This window comes from Tupaia chinensis, unplaced genomic scaffold (assembly GCF_000334495.1).
Source record: "Tupaia chinensis unplaced genomic scaffold, TupChi_1.0 Scaffold000627_1, whole genome shotgun sequence".
NCBI classification, from domain to species: Eukaryota; Metazoa; Chordata; class Mammalia; order Scandentia; family Tupaiidae; genus Tupaia; species Tupaia belangeri.
The window spans coordinates 771,274-794,415 of record NW_006160147.1 but is presented as its reverse complement, the minus strand read 5'-3'; the positions used below and the strand labels follow the sequence as shown (position 1 = coordinate 794,415).

Here is a 23,142-nt window from a genome sequence, read left to right as displayed (position 1 = left end):
AAAATACTTATTATCTGGCCCGCCACAGAAAAGTTTGGTGGTCCCTGCTATTTCTTGAAGTTATATAGCAACAACTATGGCTGAGAGAATTTTTTGCTTTAAAGATGAGTCTGGTGTCCTTGTGACCTACCTTAGATAAGTACTGCATCATCTTCAATTCTTTTCCTACTGAACATTTATTTGTTCCATTAAAAACACACCAGCCTCAAGTGCCAAAGCCACTGTCACAAATGACAATGTCTTACTTATGTAGGTCACTCTGCAGCTAGTTCACTGGCCGGAGCAGGTATCACTGATGCCAAGGGCAGATTCAAGCTCCAACAGAGCCAGTGAGTGCGGCTTTATTTTATACCCATAGGCTAAACCAACGGGACCAGGCCAACTGTCTAAGTATTTATCACTGACTGCAAAGTAGACCGGGAGAAATTCAACACCACCCATTTTTTTAAAAAAAATTTGTTTCAAAACAAAATCCAAGAATGTCAACACACAAAATGAGACAGAAATAACCCAACTCTCAAACAATAGGGAGAATGGTTAAGTAAATTATGCGACATCCATGTGATATTACACGAACTGAAAAGCAGTTTAGATAAACAGTTTGCAAAATAGTCATACCTGGAATATGTTAAAAAAAAATCAACTTAAAACAAAAAGGAACAACAAAAAGTCAGCAAAATACATAATCTGAGAATTCATGAAAAAGGACACCAGAAAAGCTATAATCTTAAGAGATAATATTTCATTAGTCGGCAAGAAAATGCAAATTAAGACTTAATCTTCTTTAGGTTGGCAAAATAAACAAACAAAAATCAAAATTGGTATAAAGAACTAGAGACTCTTAGGTGAGCACGTGGCCTAGTGTGGCTGGATCCCATAGAGACAACTATGTGTTTGAATCCCAGATCCAGTGGCTTGAAACATGCCAGGTGTGTTTGTTTGCATGCCTGAAATACCGAAAGGAGAGAGAGGCAGAGAAGAGGTCACGGCATGACCACACCCCACTGGGGGTACCTTCTCCCTCTCCTTCTCTCTCTCTGGCAAGTGCAAATACCCTCATCAAAACACACACACACAACTTTTAACTTTGAAAAATGATCGTTAATATTTAAAGGACCATTTCAAACATTAAGGTATACACATAAGAGATGTATTTGTATTACAAGCTTAAAAACAAAACTTTATCACCATAGCCAGTTAGGAAACATAGATACTTTCTGGGGTATGCCAGATACCAAGCAAGTTATCGATAAATGTGTAAGAAAAGAGTAAAACACCTTCTGGTCAGCCTTAAGAGAGATGGGACAGGAAATCAGACTAAAGTTACGGGAGGTAGGAAAAGGAGTTTGAATCCGTGTTAGCATAAGGTAGTGCCTGGTACCAAGACCAGTGGATTTGCAAATGCCTCTACTTCCATAGCTCCCACAGGGTGGTAGTCACCTGTACTAATCACCGGTATGACCTTGTTAGGTAAGAGAGGGCCACTGGGAAGCAGAGCAAGCTCCCAGACCTGGGGCCCTTAACCTTTACGGAACAAACCCACCTTTAACAATCAGATGATAACTGTAATCTCGCCCCAGAAAAACAGCACTTGCGTACACACAACATTCTGTTGACAATTTCAGGGATTTCTGCATTTTCTCTCAGTTCCGATTAAGAAAAAAATGAATGGTATCAAAGGGAAGAATTCGCCAAAGGACCCAAATCAGATTTACCTTCAGAGAAAGCTTATAAAATAAACCTATTATCTTCACTTTCCAATCACCCTACTTTACAGATGAATCAAATTTTCTTGAGACTCTGTAGCACTGTTTTTAAAAGGCAGGTTTCTGAAGTATATTTTACATACAGTAAAATTTGCCATTTTAAAAAAATTTGCCCTTTCTGGTACGTAGGCCTATAGTTCTGACAAATGCGTACAGTTCCATGCCCATCTCTATAAGCAAGACACAGAACAGTCCCATCACCCCAAATTCTCTCATCCACTTTGCAGCCACTTCTCCCTGCCTCAGGGATATTTTATTTTTAATTATGAAAAAAAATTCCTTAAAACTCACTATTGAAACATATCAACTTTTCTATTCACACTAAAAAGTAATTATAAGCCCACAACTGTTGTAGCCCACTAAGTTACATATTAGCCCACTAAACTGTAGGTTATAACATAAAGGGGCCTCAGAGCTAGCTGAATAAAATGCCTTCTATCCGACCCACAGCGAACCCTGATGTTGAAGTTCTAAGAAGGTGGGAACTCTTCTTCATCGTGGCATCGTTAACATTTGGCACCATGCTGCTGTCTACACTCGGTGCTCCAAAACAATTACTGAAATGAATGAAGGTTAGGAAAGAAATTCAGAATCTGAGTTTTTAGCGTTTTGTCTAAGATCAGCTCTAATTTCCTATCTGCTTATATACCATTTATAAGTACGGTCAAGCGTGTGCTCGTTCATTCATACATTCATTCGTTCCATTCTATCTAATCATCTCCCCATCTTATCTTTTTGACAAGTTCCAGACACTGCATATAAAAATTAAGGAATTCTGCTCTCAAGCAGAATCTTGTAGGGGAGCTGGACATACACACCAAGTGATGAGATTAAACATTAAGACAAAAAGTACCACAAAGAAATAGTGCTCTGGGAGGAAACCTGGCGCTGCCTGAGATCAGGGTAACCCTCCCCGCAGGAGGCGATCTGAGCAGAATGGAAGCTGAATGGGAATGAAAACTGGATGGTGGGCAAGGTGCGAGGTGCGAGGCTACGTAGGACAGAGTGCTCACATTAGAGGCCCGAGACAGTGGTGTGGTCAGATACGTGTACAAGAAAGATCACGAATGCAGCACAGCGAAGGGCGACTGGTGGGGCAGGGCGGGAGAGGAAGGCCAAGGGTCCAGTTAGGAGGGCCCCAGAGTACAGAGGGCAGTGAAGGGAAGAGAGGGTGGAACTGAAGAATTGCTAAGGATGACAGGCAAAACCTGGTGAAGTATTAAACATGAGAAGTAAGGAGGTTTCTAATAGTTAGATTTCTAAGTTTCTCAATTGGGTGACATACAGGACCATTAATGAAGTCAAAAACCACAGGAACAAATAACATGAGAAGAGGCTTTCCTGCTGTTGCCTTTGTAAGGCCAGGGGAAGAATGGTTTGGTTTACTTGTTTGTTTAAACTCTCTTTCTAAGGAAGACTTGAGAACCTGTCAAGAAAGAAATGTGTGTCACAATCCTTTAAATAGATGAAGAACTAAGGGGAAGGAAAACATCGCCAGACAAGGCTACCCTTACACAGTGCCCGTGAGCAGTCAGGCCCTTCCCATGCCGTATTACCAAGATGGGGTGTGAGTAACCGCTGGAGCTAGTGGGGCAGAGAAAAGGAAATCTAGGGGGAAATACTTGGGTGTCTACAGAGGAAACAGGCTGAAAAGGGACACAAAGTAGAAGGAATCAAAAAGTAGTAGCCAGAAAAGCATGGTAGCAGAGAGGCATGGTGGAATAAAAACCTAAGAAGGCGCTAGGCAACGTTACACAGGTGGCTGAGGGTTCGAGGTAAACGATGGACTGACTGGATAAAGGAATCTGACCATTAGGAACTTGACAGAGCCGCGGGCAGGGCAGGGCAGTTAGACTGGATTGGTGGGCGGGGCAGAATTTCTATTTCAATAGCTTCAATAGTGAATAGGAGGCCAGGAAGTAGATAAAGTGAAATCAGAGGAGTCTTTCAAGACCTACAGTGAAAGGAAGCGTGAGACACGGGCGACCATACAGGGCAGTGCAGGCCAAAGGTGAGTTTTATTACACAGGGGAAGGCGAGCACCCGCCTGTCAAGGACAAATCAAATCTTCCTGCTGGTATATTTCTGTCGTAGACATATTGATAGCTAAGTTTGCAGTTTTGCTTCCCATTATTTCTGAGTTTTGTGTGCCAAGTTCTTTCTTTTAACCACTGTCAGCTCCATTATAAAGGAACTGAGTTCTTGAAGCATCCTTGACTATTACTGCATTTTATTTATACACCAATGGTCACTGTGTCACCTCAGCACCTGTGCACAGGGATTGAGTCACGTTCTCCTTCCCTTTCTCAGCTTAGACGACTAAGACTTCCTCAGAGGAAATAGAGCGAGGTCATGATTCTTCCCAGGGTTCTCTTACAAACTGTGAGGGAGAGGTAAAGAAAAATCACAGTTTGGGACCAGCAGTTAGCATAATGGCTATGTCGCTGGATTCCCACGTAGTCGACCACGGTTCGAGTCCCAGACCTGGTGGCTTAAACTCACACCGGGCACGTGTGCGTGCGTGCCCAAGATCCCGAGAGGAGAATGGAGGAGAAGGGATTGTGGTGTGGCCATCCCCCCTGGGGGATGATTTCTCGCTTTCTGTCTCTCTGTCTCCCTTTGTCTTTCTGGCTCTTCTGGCAAAGGCAGGAGCCCTAAAAAAAAAAAAAAAAAAAAAAAAAGAAGAAAAGAAAAATCACAGTTTAAGGAAGAATCAGAAGCAGTAATTCAGGTAACTGCTGTCGGTCAATTCCAATTTTTAAGTACCTCCTCACATAGAAATATTAGGTTGTCGGGAAAGTCACAACATATTTTTGTGTCTTTTTCTATGTAAAAATGTGTCACGACTTTCCTGTGACTCAATATACCTGCCTAAGGCTCTGGAAGTCTCCCACAGGTACAACTTTATACCCATCATCCTACCGACACTGGACAAGCCACGTAACCTATGAGACAACTTCTCATTTGGTTCTCAAACCACTTAGATTTCAGGAAGGACAGAAAGTTTTCAATATATTTCATTTTCAGAAGTGGTATCTCCCAAGAAAAATATTCATTTCCTAAAAGTTTTGTCTTCTCTTCAAAGAAATATCAAGAGATTCTAACCACTGTGCTCACATTGCCGAGCTCATGGGATAGAACGAGCCAACTGAAATGAACCCCTGGCATATCTGCTCAGGGATGCCGAAGAGCAAGCATACTCTGAAATCAAAAGACCTGGTTTTGAATTCTGGCCCTATCAGTACTAACTCTGTAATGGACAGCAGGTTCCTTCAACTGTCTGAACCTTCATTTTCTCATATGCATTTTTGTTTGTTTTTTTTTTTATATTTTTGTGTGATAGGGCACATGTGCTCACTGGAGAGACAGAGAAAGTGAGAAGCCACCCCCAGGGGGATGCCCACACTGCAATCCCTTCTCCAGTCTTCTTGTGGGATTTTAGCATGTATACACACATGCCTGGGATGTTTTTCAAACCTGGGCTGTGGATTCAAACCACATAGTCGGCCATGGTCCAACGCCTTAACCACTTCGCCACCTGCCGGGCCCCAGATACACGTTTTGGAATCACTGGCATATAGGGTGTATTTAGGGCCATGGGAAGGGAGGAGATTGCTGAGGGAACTGGCAATTTTCTTACATGGATTAATAATCTTACTTACCTCACAAAGTTATGAGGATTAAATGCAGCTAGCAGGGTACTGGGCATATAGTAAACTTTCTCTTATCCATTTAAACACTTCATAAGCTGAAAGCCGACTCAGAGTCTACCTCCACCGGCTCCTGAGCACAGTTTTGCACTCACGGCTATAATATGCTCATGGTTTACTTGGTGTTTATTTGGTAGCCTTGATCTTGAGAGCACAACCTAGGGCATGTCCCTTTCTTCTCACACCCACAGTTCTTAGCGCAATATCGATGCCTGCTGCTCTTGTGTGAGGAAGCGCCAGAGAAGTCCACAAAGGGCTCCCATATGCCAGAAAAGATGCGCACTCCTTATATTAAAACACTGAAGATGTGTTCTGCTCATCCACAAACCCGTCGGAAACACAGTCGGGTCTATGGGAGTATCAGTCCCAGACAGACAACTGACACTCCTCTGCTGCCACCTTACGGGCATAGAGGGTTACTACACAGGGGCTTAATTTCATGTGAGACATAACTTTATTCAATATTTACTCAACATCTACTACATACTAGGATCTGTAGTGTGAAGAAGTCACACTTTTAAAAAAAAGCACCCTGAAGAAGCTCACAATAGGGCCAGCCAATGACTAAGGAGCCGAATTTCACATGGCTGAATATGGTTAGAATTCCAGCTCCCAGTGGCTTGAGAAACACACTGGGCACGTGTGCATGTGTGCCCCAAATCCCTACAGGATGGAGAAATGGAGAAAGGACTGCGGTGTGAGCACATCCCACTTGGGGATGCTTTCTCTCCCTGCTCCATCCTTCTGTCTCACTCTAGTGAGTGCACAAACCCCCAGCAAGCAAACCACAACACGACACACAATACAAGGTAGTGATGAAGAGCAACAGCACACCATTTAATGAATTAGGAAAACCAGTCCTAAGAACATGCTATGAAAGGATGCCAAGGAGAGAACGCTGGCTTCAGCTCGCAGCTGGAACAGGATAGGAGCAGCAGGGTTTAATCTTCAGTTTTCATGTATGAATAGGATGTTGCTAATTAGAGAGGATAAGGAAAAACCCATCTCAGGAAAAAGTTTCCACGTGGAAGAACAGGGCCATGAAAGTGAAACTTGTTCAGTAAATGTCTAAGTTTCCTACCTGGGTAAAGTGATATGATTATGAAAAATACAAAATACAAAACAGAGGGGATTTCTATACTTCCTGACTCAGCATGATCTTAAATTTTGTCCAGACGCTTACCCTCTGGACATACCAGGTCAATTAGGAAACTTGTCACCTTATACATGGGAAAACATTTATTTTCATTAAGACTGATTTACAGTTTGTAGTAAGTAAAGCGTTTACCCAGGCCTGGTCTCTTCATTTTATAATGCACTGTTTTAAAGCCAGTTCTAGTTACAATCTGCCCCTTCAACTGAACCAAATTCTCTGTAACTGCCCTAAATATTTGACGATTTTTTCTCTTTTTGTATATTATGTAACATTTAAGGCAAAAGAGATGTGCAGCATAATACAGCTACCACCCTCGTATTACCATACAGCGCCAATTCTACTTTCCTCTTGGAAAGAGTAGCATGCTCCCACTTATTGAAATCCTTAATTGTCCTGTTACCTTAAGCTCTTAGATCTGGTAATTAAGTCAGCGCACATGCTTAAATTTACTACAAATACAGAGAAACACCCAAGAAGCTCCAAACTGGTTATTCTGACCACTCTGTATGTTTCTTTTCTCACTTGCCCTCTCCCCTTCCCCCAGCCACAGCACTGAAGCAATGTTTGCACTTAGGCCAGCTTCCCGAAGAACCAGCAGGAAAAGGGGAAGAAGAGAGAGTAGGAACAGAATATCAAAGCCATCAAACAAAAACCAAAGTTACCTGCTGCTTCTGCCATTCCACGCCCAGCAGAATTAGCTGCCCGCACAGAGCCACCAGCGAATTGCGACAGAGTCTCGTCTCAACTCTCCAGAACACGCAGACCAACTTCCTGTGCTTCTGATTTCCATAAAACCAGAACAGCAAGGAACTCCACCACCAGATCAAATCACTCCAGGTGAGAGCAGGTCAAGCTACCTCAGACACACCTTGACACACACCTGCGCTATAGCTTTCCCAGAAGCCCAATTTTCAACAAACAGGTGGCCACTCCTCCAGCTGCCCTTCCCTAGTAAACACCAGAGCCCATTTTAAGACTGTTACCAGCAACTGTCTTTTTCTAACATGGTAAAATTAACTGATGGGAGGGGGCGATTTGAGAGAGGGCATAAAATTTTAATCCCTCCTACATGTCACCAATACTCACAGCTCTGAAAAAAGAACCACTTTATCGGAAGGAGATTAACTGTAAAAACATGGCTGATAAGGGCTTTGAGTAGCAGGTGTTCGGTGACTGCTCCTCCACTCTGCAGTGGCTGGGGAATTGGGATAGAACCACTAGAGGCACTGCTACAGCAGGATGGAGTCTTGTCCTTTCTTCTAAAAGCATGTCCTCAGGGGGAGGGGAAAGCCCTGCTCTTGAACTGTTAAGTGGTGTGCTAAGGAACCAAGTGACAACGCCCTGGCCTTTGGAATATCAAGTGAGATAGTGTTGCAATGGTCCTGTTTTAGCAACCGGAATATGAGAAACAGATAATAGACATTTTACTCAAGGCCCTTAAATCTCATTGTCTTAACTCTTATAAGCACCATATCTAGGCCTTCCTTCCCAGAATTGTTTAGTGGGGAATAAATAGCACTAGTGTTATTTTTAAACAGCCTTTATTGAGACATAATTTACCCATTTAGTGTATCACTCAATGGTTTTTAGAATATTCACAGTTATGTAACCATTAATCAATTTCAAAACATTTTCATTACCCTCAAAAGAAACCCCATAAAACATTAGCAGCCACTTCCCATGTCATGCTTTTAAATACAGACCAATAGTATCCTGCTCACTGGCCGAGTAACACCACATTACATCACGTTCTAAAACGCCATTAATTGTGAGATGCACCTTTGTTTTCTCTCTTACTAAGAAAGAAAAAATAGTGGCAATTAATCTATCACACTTCTTTATCACCTTCTTATCTACTTAATAGGTATTAAAAGAGATCTTTTAGATTTATGCATCGAGACCCATTTAGGACCAGCAAAGCACATAACTCAGTGGAGGTAACAAGATGAACACCTATGACCTAATGTCCAGGTGTGCAGGAATGTCAGATCCTGATTTCAGAGATGTCAGGAAGAGAACTGTTCATCCGAGCATCAGCAATACCCAATTGTTGATGGACAGTGAGGAGCGTGCTTAGTTGCAAGACAGTAGAAACTAATTTCACTAACCTAATCAGGAAAGGAATCTGTGGGAGGGATTGTAGTGTTTTTGATACAAAAACTATCACTATGGTAGGAGGCCCAGGCCCACACTTTCCTGTTAAAGGAATTAGCTCACTATCATGCTTAGCTCACTAGTGGTTGCCTCAAATAAATGTCCAAGTGCTTCTTGGATTCCTGGACACCTCTTGGTGAGGGAAGAAAAGGCATCAGAAGGTACCTGTATGTGGCTGTCACTTACTGTCACTGTGATGGACCCTTTCCCTTAGGGTTCAAGAAAGTACAACAGAGGGATGTATAACACTGGAAGCGATAGGCAAGGAGATCAGAGGAAAAACAAACGGGCGTGGAGTTTCAGAACCTTGGGATATAAGATCCCTAGAGAATGCAGGGCGTTAACAAATATGAGGAATTACCTGAAACCTAAAATGATAGCAATATGGACAATCTGGGGCAGACTTCCTTCCTTATATATTGGCTTGAAGTTAGACACACAGTTTTAAAAATTTTTGTTAGAGGGTGTGTGCGCTCACTGGAGAGAGACAGAGAGAGAAAGCAAGCCCCATTCGGAATGATCACACCATAATCTCTTCTCCGTTTCTTCCTCCTTTCAGGATTTTGGGCATGCATACACACTTGCCTGGCATACTTCTCAAGCCACTGGGTCCAGGGCTCAAGCTGCACAGTCAGCCATGGAAAGATCCAGCTGCCTTAGGCACCAGGCCAAGTGCTGGTCCTAGACACAATTCTTCTTCCTTTTTTTTTTTTTTTTTTTTAAGAGAGAGATTTTTGCTATAGAATGCATGCACTCACTGGAGAGACAGAGACAGAAAGCAAGAAATCACCCCCCCCCCCCCCATGGGAGAGGGCACGGCCCCCTTCTCCTCCATTTACCTCTCAGGATTTTGGGTACACACACACACGCACCTGGCATGAGTTTTAAGTCATTGGGTCTGGGACTCAAACCACACTCAACTATGTGGGAGTCCAGTGATGTAACCATTACACCATCTGCTGGTCCCTAGACACAATTCTTAATCAAGGTTAAAAAAAAATTATTCTACAGGCCATAACATAAATAATTATCATACATATCTTTAAGTGGTTTTGAAGTTTGCAAAGTATTTTCACACAGTCTGCTTTATTTAGTCCTCATGATAGCCCATGAGACAGGCTTAGGGATGTCTGGGTTATCTACGATTTATTCCTAACCCTCACCACAAACTTAGAAGTAGGTGGGACTAGCCCTCTTTCATAGATGAGGAACAGGTGAGAAAGGGAATCTGATTTGGCCCAAATCATACAGCAACCAAGAAGCAGACTCGAATTCCCTGTCAATCCTGTGCACTTCCCACTAAGTCCAGCCTCTCACAGTTATGCAGGGGTAGCCTAAGCCCTCAGGTGGGAACATTTCACCACCATCATTTCGAAGCAGACATATTCTAAAAAAACTACAAAGAGGCATCACTGATGCTGAAGGGACTTCTGTTTGTAGGGTGTCCAGCCTGTGGAAGCCTCTTACTCTGCTACCTAAGCAGTGGGCCCAAGCAGAAGAGCGCTCTTCTTTCTTTTTGTTAATATTCCACAACTGATTGACTCCCACAGTATAATTCTAATTGTATAAGCAACCTAGAGACCTCCAGAATGGCAAGGCAGTAGGAAATATCCCCACTGCTACCTACATCTCACCCTCTTCCTAGTCAATATTCATATTCAGGAAGAGAGAGGTTATTTATAGCAGCAGAGAAACAAATTGGTGAGTTCAGCAGTGCTGCAGACTTCTAGACGACAGAAAATACTCATTTTAGAAGAAAAACTCCTCCTGAGTCTGGAGAAATTTTGTGAAATCTCTTTCTAGAGTATCTTTCTGAATTGACAGCTGTCTGTCTTTAGGGTAGAGACAGGGGGATGAATCAAATGACTTTTAAAAACCATGATTCAGAATTTAATTACTTGGTTTAAATTTTTAACATTCTAAAGATGATACCAATCTAATCTGCTGACAGCGTCACATTAGCGGGAATAATTCCCTAGTTTCGAAAGACCCCAAAGGAACCTAGAAGGTCGATAGGCACGGTGTTTATGACTCAGCCAGGGCTGAGTCGAATGTAATGTGGGCTATCTGGGAGAGACAAACAATTTTAGCTTCTTGTGGAGGAAAACTATTTTTAGTCACTTCTATAAAGAAAAGAAAGGATACCCATAAAAAATGATGTGAAGTTTAGGGTTGGGGTTGGGGAAGAGGGAAAAAGCTAGAGAAGGAACAGAGTAAAAGAATGAAAGGCAGACGCTATCACACTCTAATATTAGCCAAGGGAACTGTTTACATTTCGTTGCTAAGGAAAACTTGGGGCTTTGGAAAATGAACCCGACCACTACACTATTGTGACAGCTGCTGCTGGCCCTAGTGTCCCTGCAGAGTTATCTGCCAACTGCTTTCCACTTGCCCTTTCTATCCTGCTGTCTGCGAGTCTAATCAGCCCTTACAATCAGATGACCCTGCTGGTTTCCATAGCCCTCAGGAGCCATCCAGAGCTGGGCGGCAGTGACCACTGTTATGTGCTGGACTGTAGACTAAGACGGACTGGCCTCTGAACCAAAACCTTTATTCTAAATGGGTAACACTTAAAATCCAAAAGAAGAAAATGGTTTGTGAATTCAAGACAAAGTAAAAGGAGGCCTGGATGATGGTCTCCCTGGTGTCGCTGGTCAAAGTGTGACACTAAGTAAAGGAAACTTATGCTCTTAGGGTCTCAGAATTCCTGTTTGGAAAATAGGGACCACATCTCCTATCCCTTTGTGTCATGTAAAGAGCATGTGTTTAAATACACTTGAGCTTTCAGAAGACACATGCACACGCGTGTGCACACACGCACGCGCGCACACACACTCACACGGAGCTCCATAAATCCAAGAGCGTGTCCTTCTTTAGAGTAAGAAACTATTCCAGAAGTTCTGCCCTGAGCTACACATGCAAAATTATAAATAATCAGGAATCCTACAAACCTTGAATCTCTGACTACTGCGTTTACTCTTCAATGACTGTGGCCGTCTGCAGTTACATAAGTCAGTCTGTTCTCCCTAAAGTGAACTCTTTTCAAGCCCTCCTGCTCTGTTGGCCCCACTGTACCGGTTAATACTTCATTTTATATTTTTATAAGTCAATCAATCTTTTTTATAGAATTTATTTATTTATTCATTTATTATTATCATTTTTAATTTGACCAGAGTGAGACACACACAGGGAGTGGGGGGGGGGAGGTGTGAGAAAACAAGTCTCCAGGTCCGGGACTCGAACTGCAGTTGGCCATGTGGGAGGGAGTCCTGCCCCAGTTAATACTTTATTACTCTGGAACTTGGGGAAATAAAAACTAAAACAAGATAAAAATTATCTATAAACCCCAGAAAAACCCAGTGTTTCTTACTATTTGGTACCCTTTGTATCTAGCTTCATGCATTTAAAGTTAGATCTGTGATATATCTGTAGTTAACAAACTGAGTGAAGAACGGTTACAACAGGATAGAGAGCTGAGGCCTATCATTGGTCAACTGGTATGTATGCATTCTCTTACTCCCTCTTAGAACAAAACACTATTGACAGTTCACACAAGGAGAGCCAGCAGTGCAACGTAAGCCCCACTCTCCAATCCAAGCCCTCTAATTACCCTGCAGATGGAGATTATTCCTAAGAGATGATTTTCCACTGGTCAGGTCTTGCTGTGGCCAGTTTTAAAGCCCATTTATCCCAACGCTCACTAATTGTTTCAAATTGGACCTGTGAACGCAGGCTCCAGGCCTCCACCATGGTTTCGCAGTAGGAATCAAAATGCTTCCACAATGAGCTGATTACAGAGAAAGCTGCAGCTTCAAGAGAAGAATTAGCACCCAGCATGCTCTTTCAGAAGGAAAATTCAGCTGTTTTCAAAACATCTGATTTTTTTTCTTTCAGCTTATGTTTTTCTAGAGGGAGAAACTAAATGACTTTAATTCTGTAAAGGCTTAAATGATATGTTTTATTTGATCAAGTCATTTCCCTGAGGAAAATCCCCCCAGGGGTATTCCATAGCTTTGAGAACAGACATTCGAGTTTCTTAGCCTGGCATAGGCAAAAGTCGACATGATTTGGTTCAGGCCTACTTGTCTAGCTCCACAATTCCTAAAGTATATCCAGCAGAATACCAATCTTAGAGTTCTCTGAAGAAAAGAAAAATTATTTAATAGACAGAATTTGAGAAATACTGTAACCTCTAACTACCTCCCATGGCCTAATCTCTATTCCTACCCTCCAGAGAGAAATAAGCCCTGAGAAGGCTTTTGAGTGATCCTTTTTAATGTTGTTTAATCCCAAATTTGTTTGAACATAGAACTTTTCTTTTTCCTTCACCTAAATCTATTTCAGGCCTAGTCCCATAGCCAAGTGTTAAGAGAGCCAGATTCCACATGGCTGATTACAGGTCAAATCCCTGCCTGTCAGCTTGAAAAACATGCCAGGCCCATGTGCATGCATGCCCAAAATCCTGACAAGGGGAGATGTAGAGAGGAAGGGATTGCAGCATGACCACGACTCACTGGGAAGTGTCTTCTCCCTCTTCCTTGCCTTCTTTCTCTTTCTGTCTCTTTCTGGTGAGTCCACAAGCATGTACCTTCTGGCAATTATAAATCAATCAATTCCAGAAAAGTCACTTTCAAAATGCTACCCTGGCCTCACTTTCTCCCAGCTTCAGGCATACTAAACTTGTTTCTTGAATTTCTTTTTTTCTCTAAAAATACTACCTTACTGTTACCATTTACAGTTAGTTTCTAGTTGCCTGTCAAAATTCAACTCCAGCCACTCCTCTGGTAAGCCTTTCCTGTCACCCTACTCAGTCTAATTAAGATTCCCCTCCTCTGTGCTCCCAGAGTAACCTATGCATAGCTTTACCACAGCACTGAACAATCGTGTTATAATACTTGACTTGCTCATTTGCATTCTCACACTAGATTTAAGATCTTCAAAGGAGAAACTGCATTTTCTTTACTCTTGCATCCTTAAGAGACTTCTGTGCCTGGCCATGGCAGTCTCAAGTGATTGTTTGATGCTTTATATATGTGGACTCCCATTTAAACAGGACGCCATATATTAGGCATTGGGAAAGTTATGATGTATTCTTCTATGCGAAAATGAGTCATGACTTTCCCAACAACCCAATAAATAATGAGACCATTTTGCAAAACCTTATGTTGTAAAAATCAATTCTGATTCATTTGCCTAGCTGTTCCTACAGCTGTGTCTATCTTCAGTATAACTGGTCACTTCTAATTATTGTTACCTATTCAAAGAATATTTTGATGTTTCCATTCTACATAAAATACTATTACATGTATGAGCTGATCACAGAACCTGCACCTGTTCATTCTCCTTTGGGGGGATTTGTTTTCTTCAGTATTTATACTTTATGTGAGTACATTTTTGGTAGAAACTATTTTATAGAAATCCCTTGAACCCTGTGTTGTAGACATGTTCTTTAAAGAATACTCTTTCAGTCTCTTATCTCTGTCTTTCTGGTGAGCGCATGCACCCTGTAGCAAAAACCTCTCCCCAAAAAAAGAACACTTTTTTTTTTTAAATGAATTATTTTTATTTAACTTTATTATTATTACTTTGAGAGAGAGGGAGGGAAAGTGAGAAAGGAAGCCACCAGGTCTGGGATTTGAACCACAGTCAGCCATGTGGGAGTTCAGTGCCCTTAACTAACCATCATGCTACCTGCTGGTCCCTCAAGGTGGTCTTAAATTTGTTTTCCCTGGGCCTCAGAATTTAAGAGTGCAGACCCAGTTTTTATGTAAAACTCTTACCTTGGGATTCCCAAGCTATTAAGTGTAGTGAAAATGTCTCATAAATTATTTTTCTTTCCTGGCCCAGACCTTTGTATATACCCACTTCCTTGTCACTTCTTTGAGCCATGGGCAGAATTTTCAGAATTGGGCAGCCCTTTGCGTATTCCACCTTAACACAGGATTCTGGCTACAGTTCTCAGCCTATGAGGTCCCAAACCACACTTCCTACCCCCACACATGCATTTAAATCTGAACCTCTAGGGGCCAACAGGTGGCATGATAAAGTGCTGTTTTCCCACATGACTGAACACACTTCAAGTCCCAGACCTGGCAGAGGGATTATGACACAGTCATCCCCCCAGGGAGTGATTTCTCACTTTCCTCTCTCTTTCTCTTTTTGGCAAGTATATGTGCTCATGGGGAAAAACAAAAACAAAAACAAAATACAAAATACAAAACAAACCCTGAACTTCTAGACCCTAATGTCTACATATTTGTTTGATAAAAACTTGGGGCCACTCAAATTACTCTGGCTTTTGTGTTCTCTTCTTTCTTGTCTTCTGGGAGATCCCTTTTATTTTTCTAACTCAAGTATATTTTTCTGGGTTTATAATGGGAACCAATCCCTGCAAGTTTCATCTACTGTGTAGATGAGGCCCTCTTCCTAAATATATTTCAAGACCCTTCTTGTTCTTCCAGCTCTTCCACCATCACCTCAGTGGAAGCCACTGTTCGCTCTCACATGCCTTTCTTCTGTAATGGTCTCCTTACTGGTCACCTCACATCCAGTCTTGTCCATTCTTCCCCTGTCCAACTCATACATAAAACTGCTGCCTGAATTTAAGAGCCAGAAGTTTTTAAAATGTAAATCAGATCATGTTATTTTTTTGCTTAAAATCTTCTAGTGACATATGACCCACAAATTCTATTCCTAGGTATGTATATACTCAAAAGAAAACGTAAGTCCACATAAAAATTTGTATACCAATGTTTGTAGTAATATTACTTATAATAGCCAAATGGTGGAAACATTCCAAATATCCATCAACTTATGAACGGTCAAAGAAAATGTGGTGTATCCACACAATGGAATAGTATATAGTCACAAAAAGGAATAAAGCACTGCTAAATGCTACATCATGGATGAACTCTGAAAACACAACGAATGAGAGGAAGCAGTCACAACCAACTACATATTGATCCCATTTGTAGGAAAGGTCTGAAAACAGGCCCATCTACAGAGAAAGTAGATGAGCGATTAGTAGATTGATAGATCAGCTTAGGTCTGGGGTGAAAGGTGATATGGGATCGATAGCTAAAGGGGACAAAATTTATCTTTGAGGCAATTAAAAATGTTCTAAAATTGACTGTGATGATGGCTGCATATATCTGTGAATATGCTAAAAAACACAGAATTATACAATTAAAACGGGTGACTTGTATAGTATATAAATTATATCTCTACGAAGCTATTTTAAAAAAACCCTTCCAGTGGTGAGGCTGGCAGGTGGTGTGGTGGTTAAAGGTGTTAGATTCCCACATGGCCAACCACGAATCAAGTCCTGAACCTGTTGGCTTGCCTTCTCACTTCTCTCTTTCTGTCTTTCTCTGGTCAAATTAATCTAATAATGATAATAACAACAACAACAATAACAAATGAAAACAAATAAATAAATCTTAAAAAAAAAAAAAGAAAAAAGAAAAATCTTTCCAGTGGCCCATCACAGTTCTTAGCACATGAATCCCAAATCCTTGTCTCTGCTGCAAGACCATACATTGTATAGCTCCCACCCACTCCTCAAACCACATCTTAGACCTTCTCCGTGACTTCAACACTCAGCACACCTTCTTTCAGTTTCTGCAAGTACCAAGTACCTTCCCACCAGAGAGTCTTTTCAATTTCTGTATTTTCTGCTTGGGATACATATCCCCTCCTCTCCACCTTGCTATCAGTTATGCTGCAGGTCTCAGTCCAAGCATCACACCCTTAGAGGGCCTTTTCTAAGCCTCCAGGAGAAGGGAAGTCTTGAGGAAGCAGATTTTCTGTAATATACTGTAATAATTCACACTACCTCTATTTCCCCCCCTTTCTTTTAATTGCCAGAGGGCATGTGCCCTTGCCATAGAGACAGGGAGAACTGGAGAAAAAGGAAGCAACCCTCCCCCCACCCCCGATGGGGCTTGATCATGTCACAACCCCTTCTCTTCCATTTCTCCATCTGTCAGGATCTCGGGCACATGCATCCAGTGTATTGGATGAGGGATCCAGCTCCCTTAACCACTAGGCTATGGGACCAGCCCATACTACCTATTTATAGTATGAGGAATTTTCAAAATTTTTGTAGAAAAATAGAATAAAGGTACAAGCTTATTTTGATTTAAAAAAGAAATTCATACAGGTCATTCTTTTTCTTTTGGAGAGGTTTTCGCTATAGGGCGTGTGCGCTCGCCAGATAGATAGAGACATAGAGACAGAAAGCGAGAAATCACTGCCCAGGGGGGATGGCCACGCCGCAATCCCTTCTCCTCCATTCTCCTCTTGGGATCTTGGGCATGCACGCACATGCGCCCGGCGTGAGTTTTAAGCCACCGGGTCCGGGACGTGAACTGTGGTCAACTACGTGGGAGTCCAGCGACATAGCCATTACGCTAACTGCTGGTTCCCCAGGTCATTCTTAATATGAATTTTCTGTGAGCTTTTGGAAGACTCTTCGCATGTGTCCATAGGAAGTATTATTTAATGTTTGTCTTTCTCATTAGTATATATGTTTCTCAAGGATGCAGATCAACTTGTCTGGCTCAATGATATATCACCTGGGCTTATTGCAGTACCTGGCTGCATCAGGTACACAATAAATATTTTGAAAAAATAGTATTTGCAAACTATTTCTCAAATAAGGGACTGATAACCAGAATATACAAGGAACTCAAGTAGCTTACCTGCAAAAAACAACAACAACAAAATAAATCCAATTAAAAGATGAGAAAATGAGCTGAACAGACAACTCTCTAAGGAAGACATATGAGTGGACATGAAGCACATGAAAAAAATGCTCAGCATCTCTTATCATAAGGGAAATGCAAACCAAAACCACACTGAGATACCATTTAACCCCAGTCAGAATGGCTAAGAATGAAAAATAGAATGGTAAGTGCTGGGAAGGCTGAAGTGAAAAGGGAACTCTCCTATACTGATAGTGGGAATGTAAATTAGTACAGCCACTGTAGAGAACAATATGGAGGTTCCTCAAAAAAACCTACAAATAGAACTACCATATGACCCAGCAATTCCACTCCCAAAGGGTAGAAAAACATTCATTCAGAAAAACACTTGCACATCTATGTTTATTGCAGCATTAGTCACAATTGCTAAGAGATGGAATCAACCCAAATATCCAAGAACAGATGAGTAGTTTAAAAAATAGGGCACATATACATTGTGAAATACTTCTTAGCAATAAAAAATAAATGAGATCCTGACATCTGATGCAAAGTAAGTGAGTATGGAAGATTTACTGCTAGGTGAAGCAAGCCAGACTATGAGAGAGAAGCACTGTATGTCCCTGCTTGATATATACCGAATATCAGACTCTGTGGCAGAAACTGAAAGACTGGAGGATAAAAAAGCAAGGAGAGCAACTGCAGATTTTAGAGCCAGTACTGAAGGAGATGGAGAGTGGGGGAAAGGAAGGACTCAGGGAGAAAAAAAAAAAATTTAACAGCCAAATAAATGAAAAGCTATCTGCTGATGATAATGTATATGGTAATATCTTTGGACTAATATACATTGTATTTATGTGTAGAAAAACCATTTTGCATGCTATAAAGATACAGAGTGAGTAAATGTAAAAACATTTTTTTAAAAAAATTAATGAATGCTAGTACATATCAAGTGACTGAGTTCAACAGTTCTTTATCTAACATCTCCTTATTATTGTCTTGAGCTATTCCTAAAAGGCCCTTGTCTTGAACTGTACTTGGTATATACCACATTCATCTTATACTTCACTAATACCTTGATTTAGTTTTTTCATTCTTGTATCTGCTACTGCTTAAGGAAATGTGGCCTAATTATCCTTCCTGGTACATAGCACGTACTTAATAGATATTTGTCAAATGAATGAAATCTTTAAAACAATTATTAATTATAGGATATCAAATTCCCAGAAGGCAGTAACTAAGTTTCTCTAAATTAAGAATTCATGTAACTAGGTATCTAACAGTGCGGTTTGATAAAGAACTTGATTTTCCCATCTTTCAGACAGTATAACCTTACTGAACTTAACTCATTTTACTTCTCTCACCTCAGAAAGATTTTTTTGTTTATAAACCAGAGGGTGTGGGTGCTCACTAAAGGTGTGCTGGGGAGGGGGTAATGAAAAGAAGAGAGAAAAGGATGTGATCATACCACAATCCCTTCTCCTTCATTTCTCCATCCTATTAGGATTTGGGCACACATACAAATGTGCCTAGCATGTTTTTCAATTTGTCAGAGCCAGGATTCAAACCATACAGTCAGCTATGTGAGATCCAGCTTCCCTAACCAGGAGGCCATGGGATTGACTCTCTCAGAAAAGATTTTTTTTTTTAGTTTTTTTTCCTTTGCCATAAAGAGCTTTTTTTAGTTAATGAAAAGATTATTTTTGCATTTAGGTTCTAGATGAAACTAATAGTATCTAAATTATATCTGAATTATGAAACACACAAGCATTAAATATTAAAAATTGATTTAATAATATTTCCTTGTCTAGAAGCCAATGAAAAGAAAATAAACGAGAGACGGGCTGGTGCAGTAGTAAAACCCAATGCTCTGTGAGGCAAGTCCCTGGTTCCTATCTGGAGTCCTCCCTAGCACACGGTTGCCTAAGACCCAGCGCCGGCTAAAGGCCCCATGGGAGTGGGTCATGGTGTCAAGAACCTTTGGGGGTATCTCTCTCTCTCTCTCTCATTTGCTCGTGGAATAGATACATGAATACACTTTTTAAAATAAAAATAAAACAAAAGAAAAGAGAGTAGCTGTTGGCTCTGAAGCCTGTTAGCTCTGAAACTGGTGTGCTCAATTTTTATGTAAAGAAATAAAAAAAAGGAAAGAAGAAAAATAAAGAAAACACTACTTTCTGATTCATTTAACATTTTCCTTCCCTTCTCAAATTGTGTTTTAGAGCTGTATTTATATAATAAGACAAATGTCTAAAAAGTTAAACTAATAAGCAAACATCTAAAAAGTTAAACTTACATCATATAGGTATAAGATTACTTGACTTAATACACATATATGCACATTCACAAATATAAAATCTCCCTCCACAGGATATTCAAAATAATATTAAGTCAAACTGAAATCTATATTTTTATATTTCACCTGTTTTTCTAGTCCTAAAAAGGGGTAACAATAGCCTTAGTCTTTATGGAGATATGAAGTTCCCATATGGAGTGTATTGTTTTTTCACATTTCTTCGAGTAGAAAAAATACCCCATTCACCCTTGGTCGCATCTTTCAAGGACTCTTTTAACCCTGATAATCCAAAAGTTCTTCCTAGCTTCTACCTTAAATCTCTTCTATGTGAATTCACAACTACTCTCATAATTTCTCTCTACAGAAATTACAGAATAGCTCATCACTATCCTTCTATCTTATCATCCATCACCTACTATTTATTTCCTTTTCTGGCATTCTTACCAAATGAAAACATTATATCCTAGCTCTATTTCTTTGAGCCTTTTTTTTTTTATCATACTGTCACTTTTCTTTGCTGCTGAAAAGTCAGCCTAGACTACCCAGAACAAAAGATCCTTTTCTGAGCCTCAGGTTCTCTGTCACAAAATATGGCAATGATGCCTGACAACTGCCTCTCTCACAAGACAAACAGAAAAAGGGTATGTCTATACCTATAACAGAGTAAGTTTCTATGGTAAATAGTCAGAAATAATTAAACCCGCCACCAAAACTCTCCCAGAGGCAAAAGACAGAACCCAAACAGTAACATAAAGATCTATTTCTAGAAATGGACTTGAGGCTGTGGAAAAGACTTCATGCCACTCCTTTATCTCCCACCTTGAAGCGGAGCCCCACAAATGAAATCGGTGGCCTAACGTACCTCCTCTTCTCCCTGGCTTCCCCAGAGGATTCTGTCCCAGCAGTGGAGAGCACGGTGGCAGGTGTAACCCCATTGGCAGTGCTGGGTGGAGGGCGATTGGTGATCACGCAGAGTGGGGTGCTAGAAGAGATGCTGTCTGCTGTTTTCTCTGCTGTCGAGTCAGCCTGGGATTTGTAAGGAGTCCTGAAATCAAAACAGATATGAGCAGGAAGAGAATGGTCAGGGACGCTCCACCACAGAGCACTGGCAGATTAGAGATGGCTTTAGAAAATTGTCTCGTTCAGATTTTGTCAGTTTGTTTTTTAATTAAATCTTGAAACAGTATGATCACACAATTAGTCCAGCATTCTCTGCCAAGAATGAATTCCCCCCCCCCAAGATTAAAAAACAAACAAAAAAACATTAACTACGGCACAAGGCAAGATGGTGACATGTGCAAGAGTGCTTTAAATGACTCCTCAGGACCATCTGGTCTCCACACATGCACACGGAGACGGGCCTCTACGCAAGAAAAAGACACTAAAGTCACTTACAGTATGAGTCTCCACCCGTCCCTTAATTCTGGCAGTGGGGTTCTTTGTGGTAGTCCTCAGCCTAGACTTGATGACCATCTTCTTGGATTATCCAGGGACATTTGCTGAATACTCTAAAACCTCAATAGCTTACTTCTCCCTCACCTAGTTCAGTACTGCCTCTCTCCCTTTAGATGCTTAGATGTCTCTATTCATAACTGCATAAGTGAGAAGCTGAAACAAAAACCGAATAGGAGTCTATATGCAACCTTAACTACAGACTTTTCAACAGCAAGCTGTATAATTAAACTCATTTACATGAAAACAAGAGCTTTGTTTCTTAACAAAGAGTTGGGAGCAACCATTGGCTCTCCACCCAAAAAGCTATCATTTGTGATGTCACTGCTTGTTGCTGGGGTAACAGAGATCCAAAATTGATACTCACAGAGATGGGAAAAGCAATGAAAAGCATGAATGTTAAAGACCTGTTTTTTCACCTACTCAGAATTATCAGCAGAAATGTTCACACGTTGCTGAAAGCTCACTTCCAAATAATTGTATTATTAGAATAAACTTGAAATAATCAGATGATAAAAATTAAATATGGTATCTAGACACAAATGCAAAAATAGAATACTTTGAAGATGGCAATGATATCTAAAAAACACAAGCTACTTCCCCATTAGCAATTAATGACTTAGAAGGTGAAATTTTATATATATATATTTCTTTTTATTTAGTTTGCTATAAGGCACATACCCTGGGCAGAGAGCAACAGAGAGAGAAAGAGAGACAGAGGGAAAGTGAGAAATCACACCCCGGAGGATGGCCACATTGTAATCCTTTCACCTCCACTCTCTTCTTGGGATTTTGGGCATGCACGAACACACACTTGGCAAGTTTTTTTAAGTCACTGGGTCTGGGACTCGAATCATACAGTTGTCCATATGGGATCTAGCCATCTTAACTTCCAGGCTATCTGACTGGCCCTATATTCGCTTTTAATTAAAAAAAAATAATAAAGGCAAACAATTCCTCAGACTTACAAGACATATGAATGCATAGAGTAAGTACTAATAAATTAACCAGAAACACAGCTAAAAAACAAATATTTAAAATTACACTTACCAACTCCTTTACCTGAAGTTCCTTTTAGGTTAATAACATGTTTTGGTCTCTGCAATTTCTTAACACTATAGAAATGCCAGAGGCTTTATTTTATGAAATTATATAAGAGGACTTTTACAATTATTCTGCAATGTGGTATAACTTTCAAGTAGATTGTTAGGAGCAGAATGTTCCAGAGCAGGGATCAGAGGCCATACAATGGAATAGAATAAATATGGGCTCTGGCACCACTTGGGGCTACTTTCATATCACTTCTAACCTCTCTGCTGCATTCTTCATCTATAAAAAGGTGATAATTATACTTTAAAATGCAGGGTTCTTGGGAGTGGGAGGGAGGCCACTTAGGGTAAAAAACAAACAACACGCTTAATAGATACAAAAATGAAGTTATCTGCTGCTGCTGATGTATATGATGATGCCTCTGACTTGACTAATATGCACTGTATTCGTGCTGGGAAAAACCATGTTGGACACTATAAAGACGTGCAGTGATTAAATGTACATTTTTAAAAAATGTAGGGTTCTTATGATGATTAAATACAATAATGCATGTAGGACACCTAAAGTAGTATCTGAATAAGATATAAACCCAGCAGAAACAAAATTGTGACAAAATAGACCAGAGTTTGAAAGAGACAAATCCAGGATGAATTCCTGCCTTGGCTCCTCACTGACTATGTGACCTTGGGCAGATGACTCAACTGTTGGTCTCAGGTCCTTTCCCCATAAAATAAGAATAATACTTCATACTCTAGGGGTCCTTTAGGAAACTATAAACAATCTGTCAGTGCCTGAAACAGCTAGTTGCCTAAACCATGTCCACTATCACTAACTTCCTTACTAATATAGGCCCTGT

The 23,142-nt window shown here is 40.8% G+C and overlaps 1 protein-coding gene across 1 annotated transcript in view; it reads right to left on the bottom strand.

Annotated features, from left to right (window-relative positions):
* The window catches only part of PPP1R12B (protein phosphatase 1 regulatory subunit 12B), a gene marked incomplete in the record, with an annotated part of 227,306 nt that overhangs the window by 120,521 nt on the left and 83,643 nt on the right, over positions 1 to 23,142 (bottom strand). The window contains 1 exon segment of the mRNA XM_006159146.2: positions 20,647 to 20,829. Coding sequence (XP_006159208.2) covers positions 20,647 to 20,829 — 183 coding nt within the window.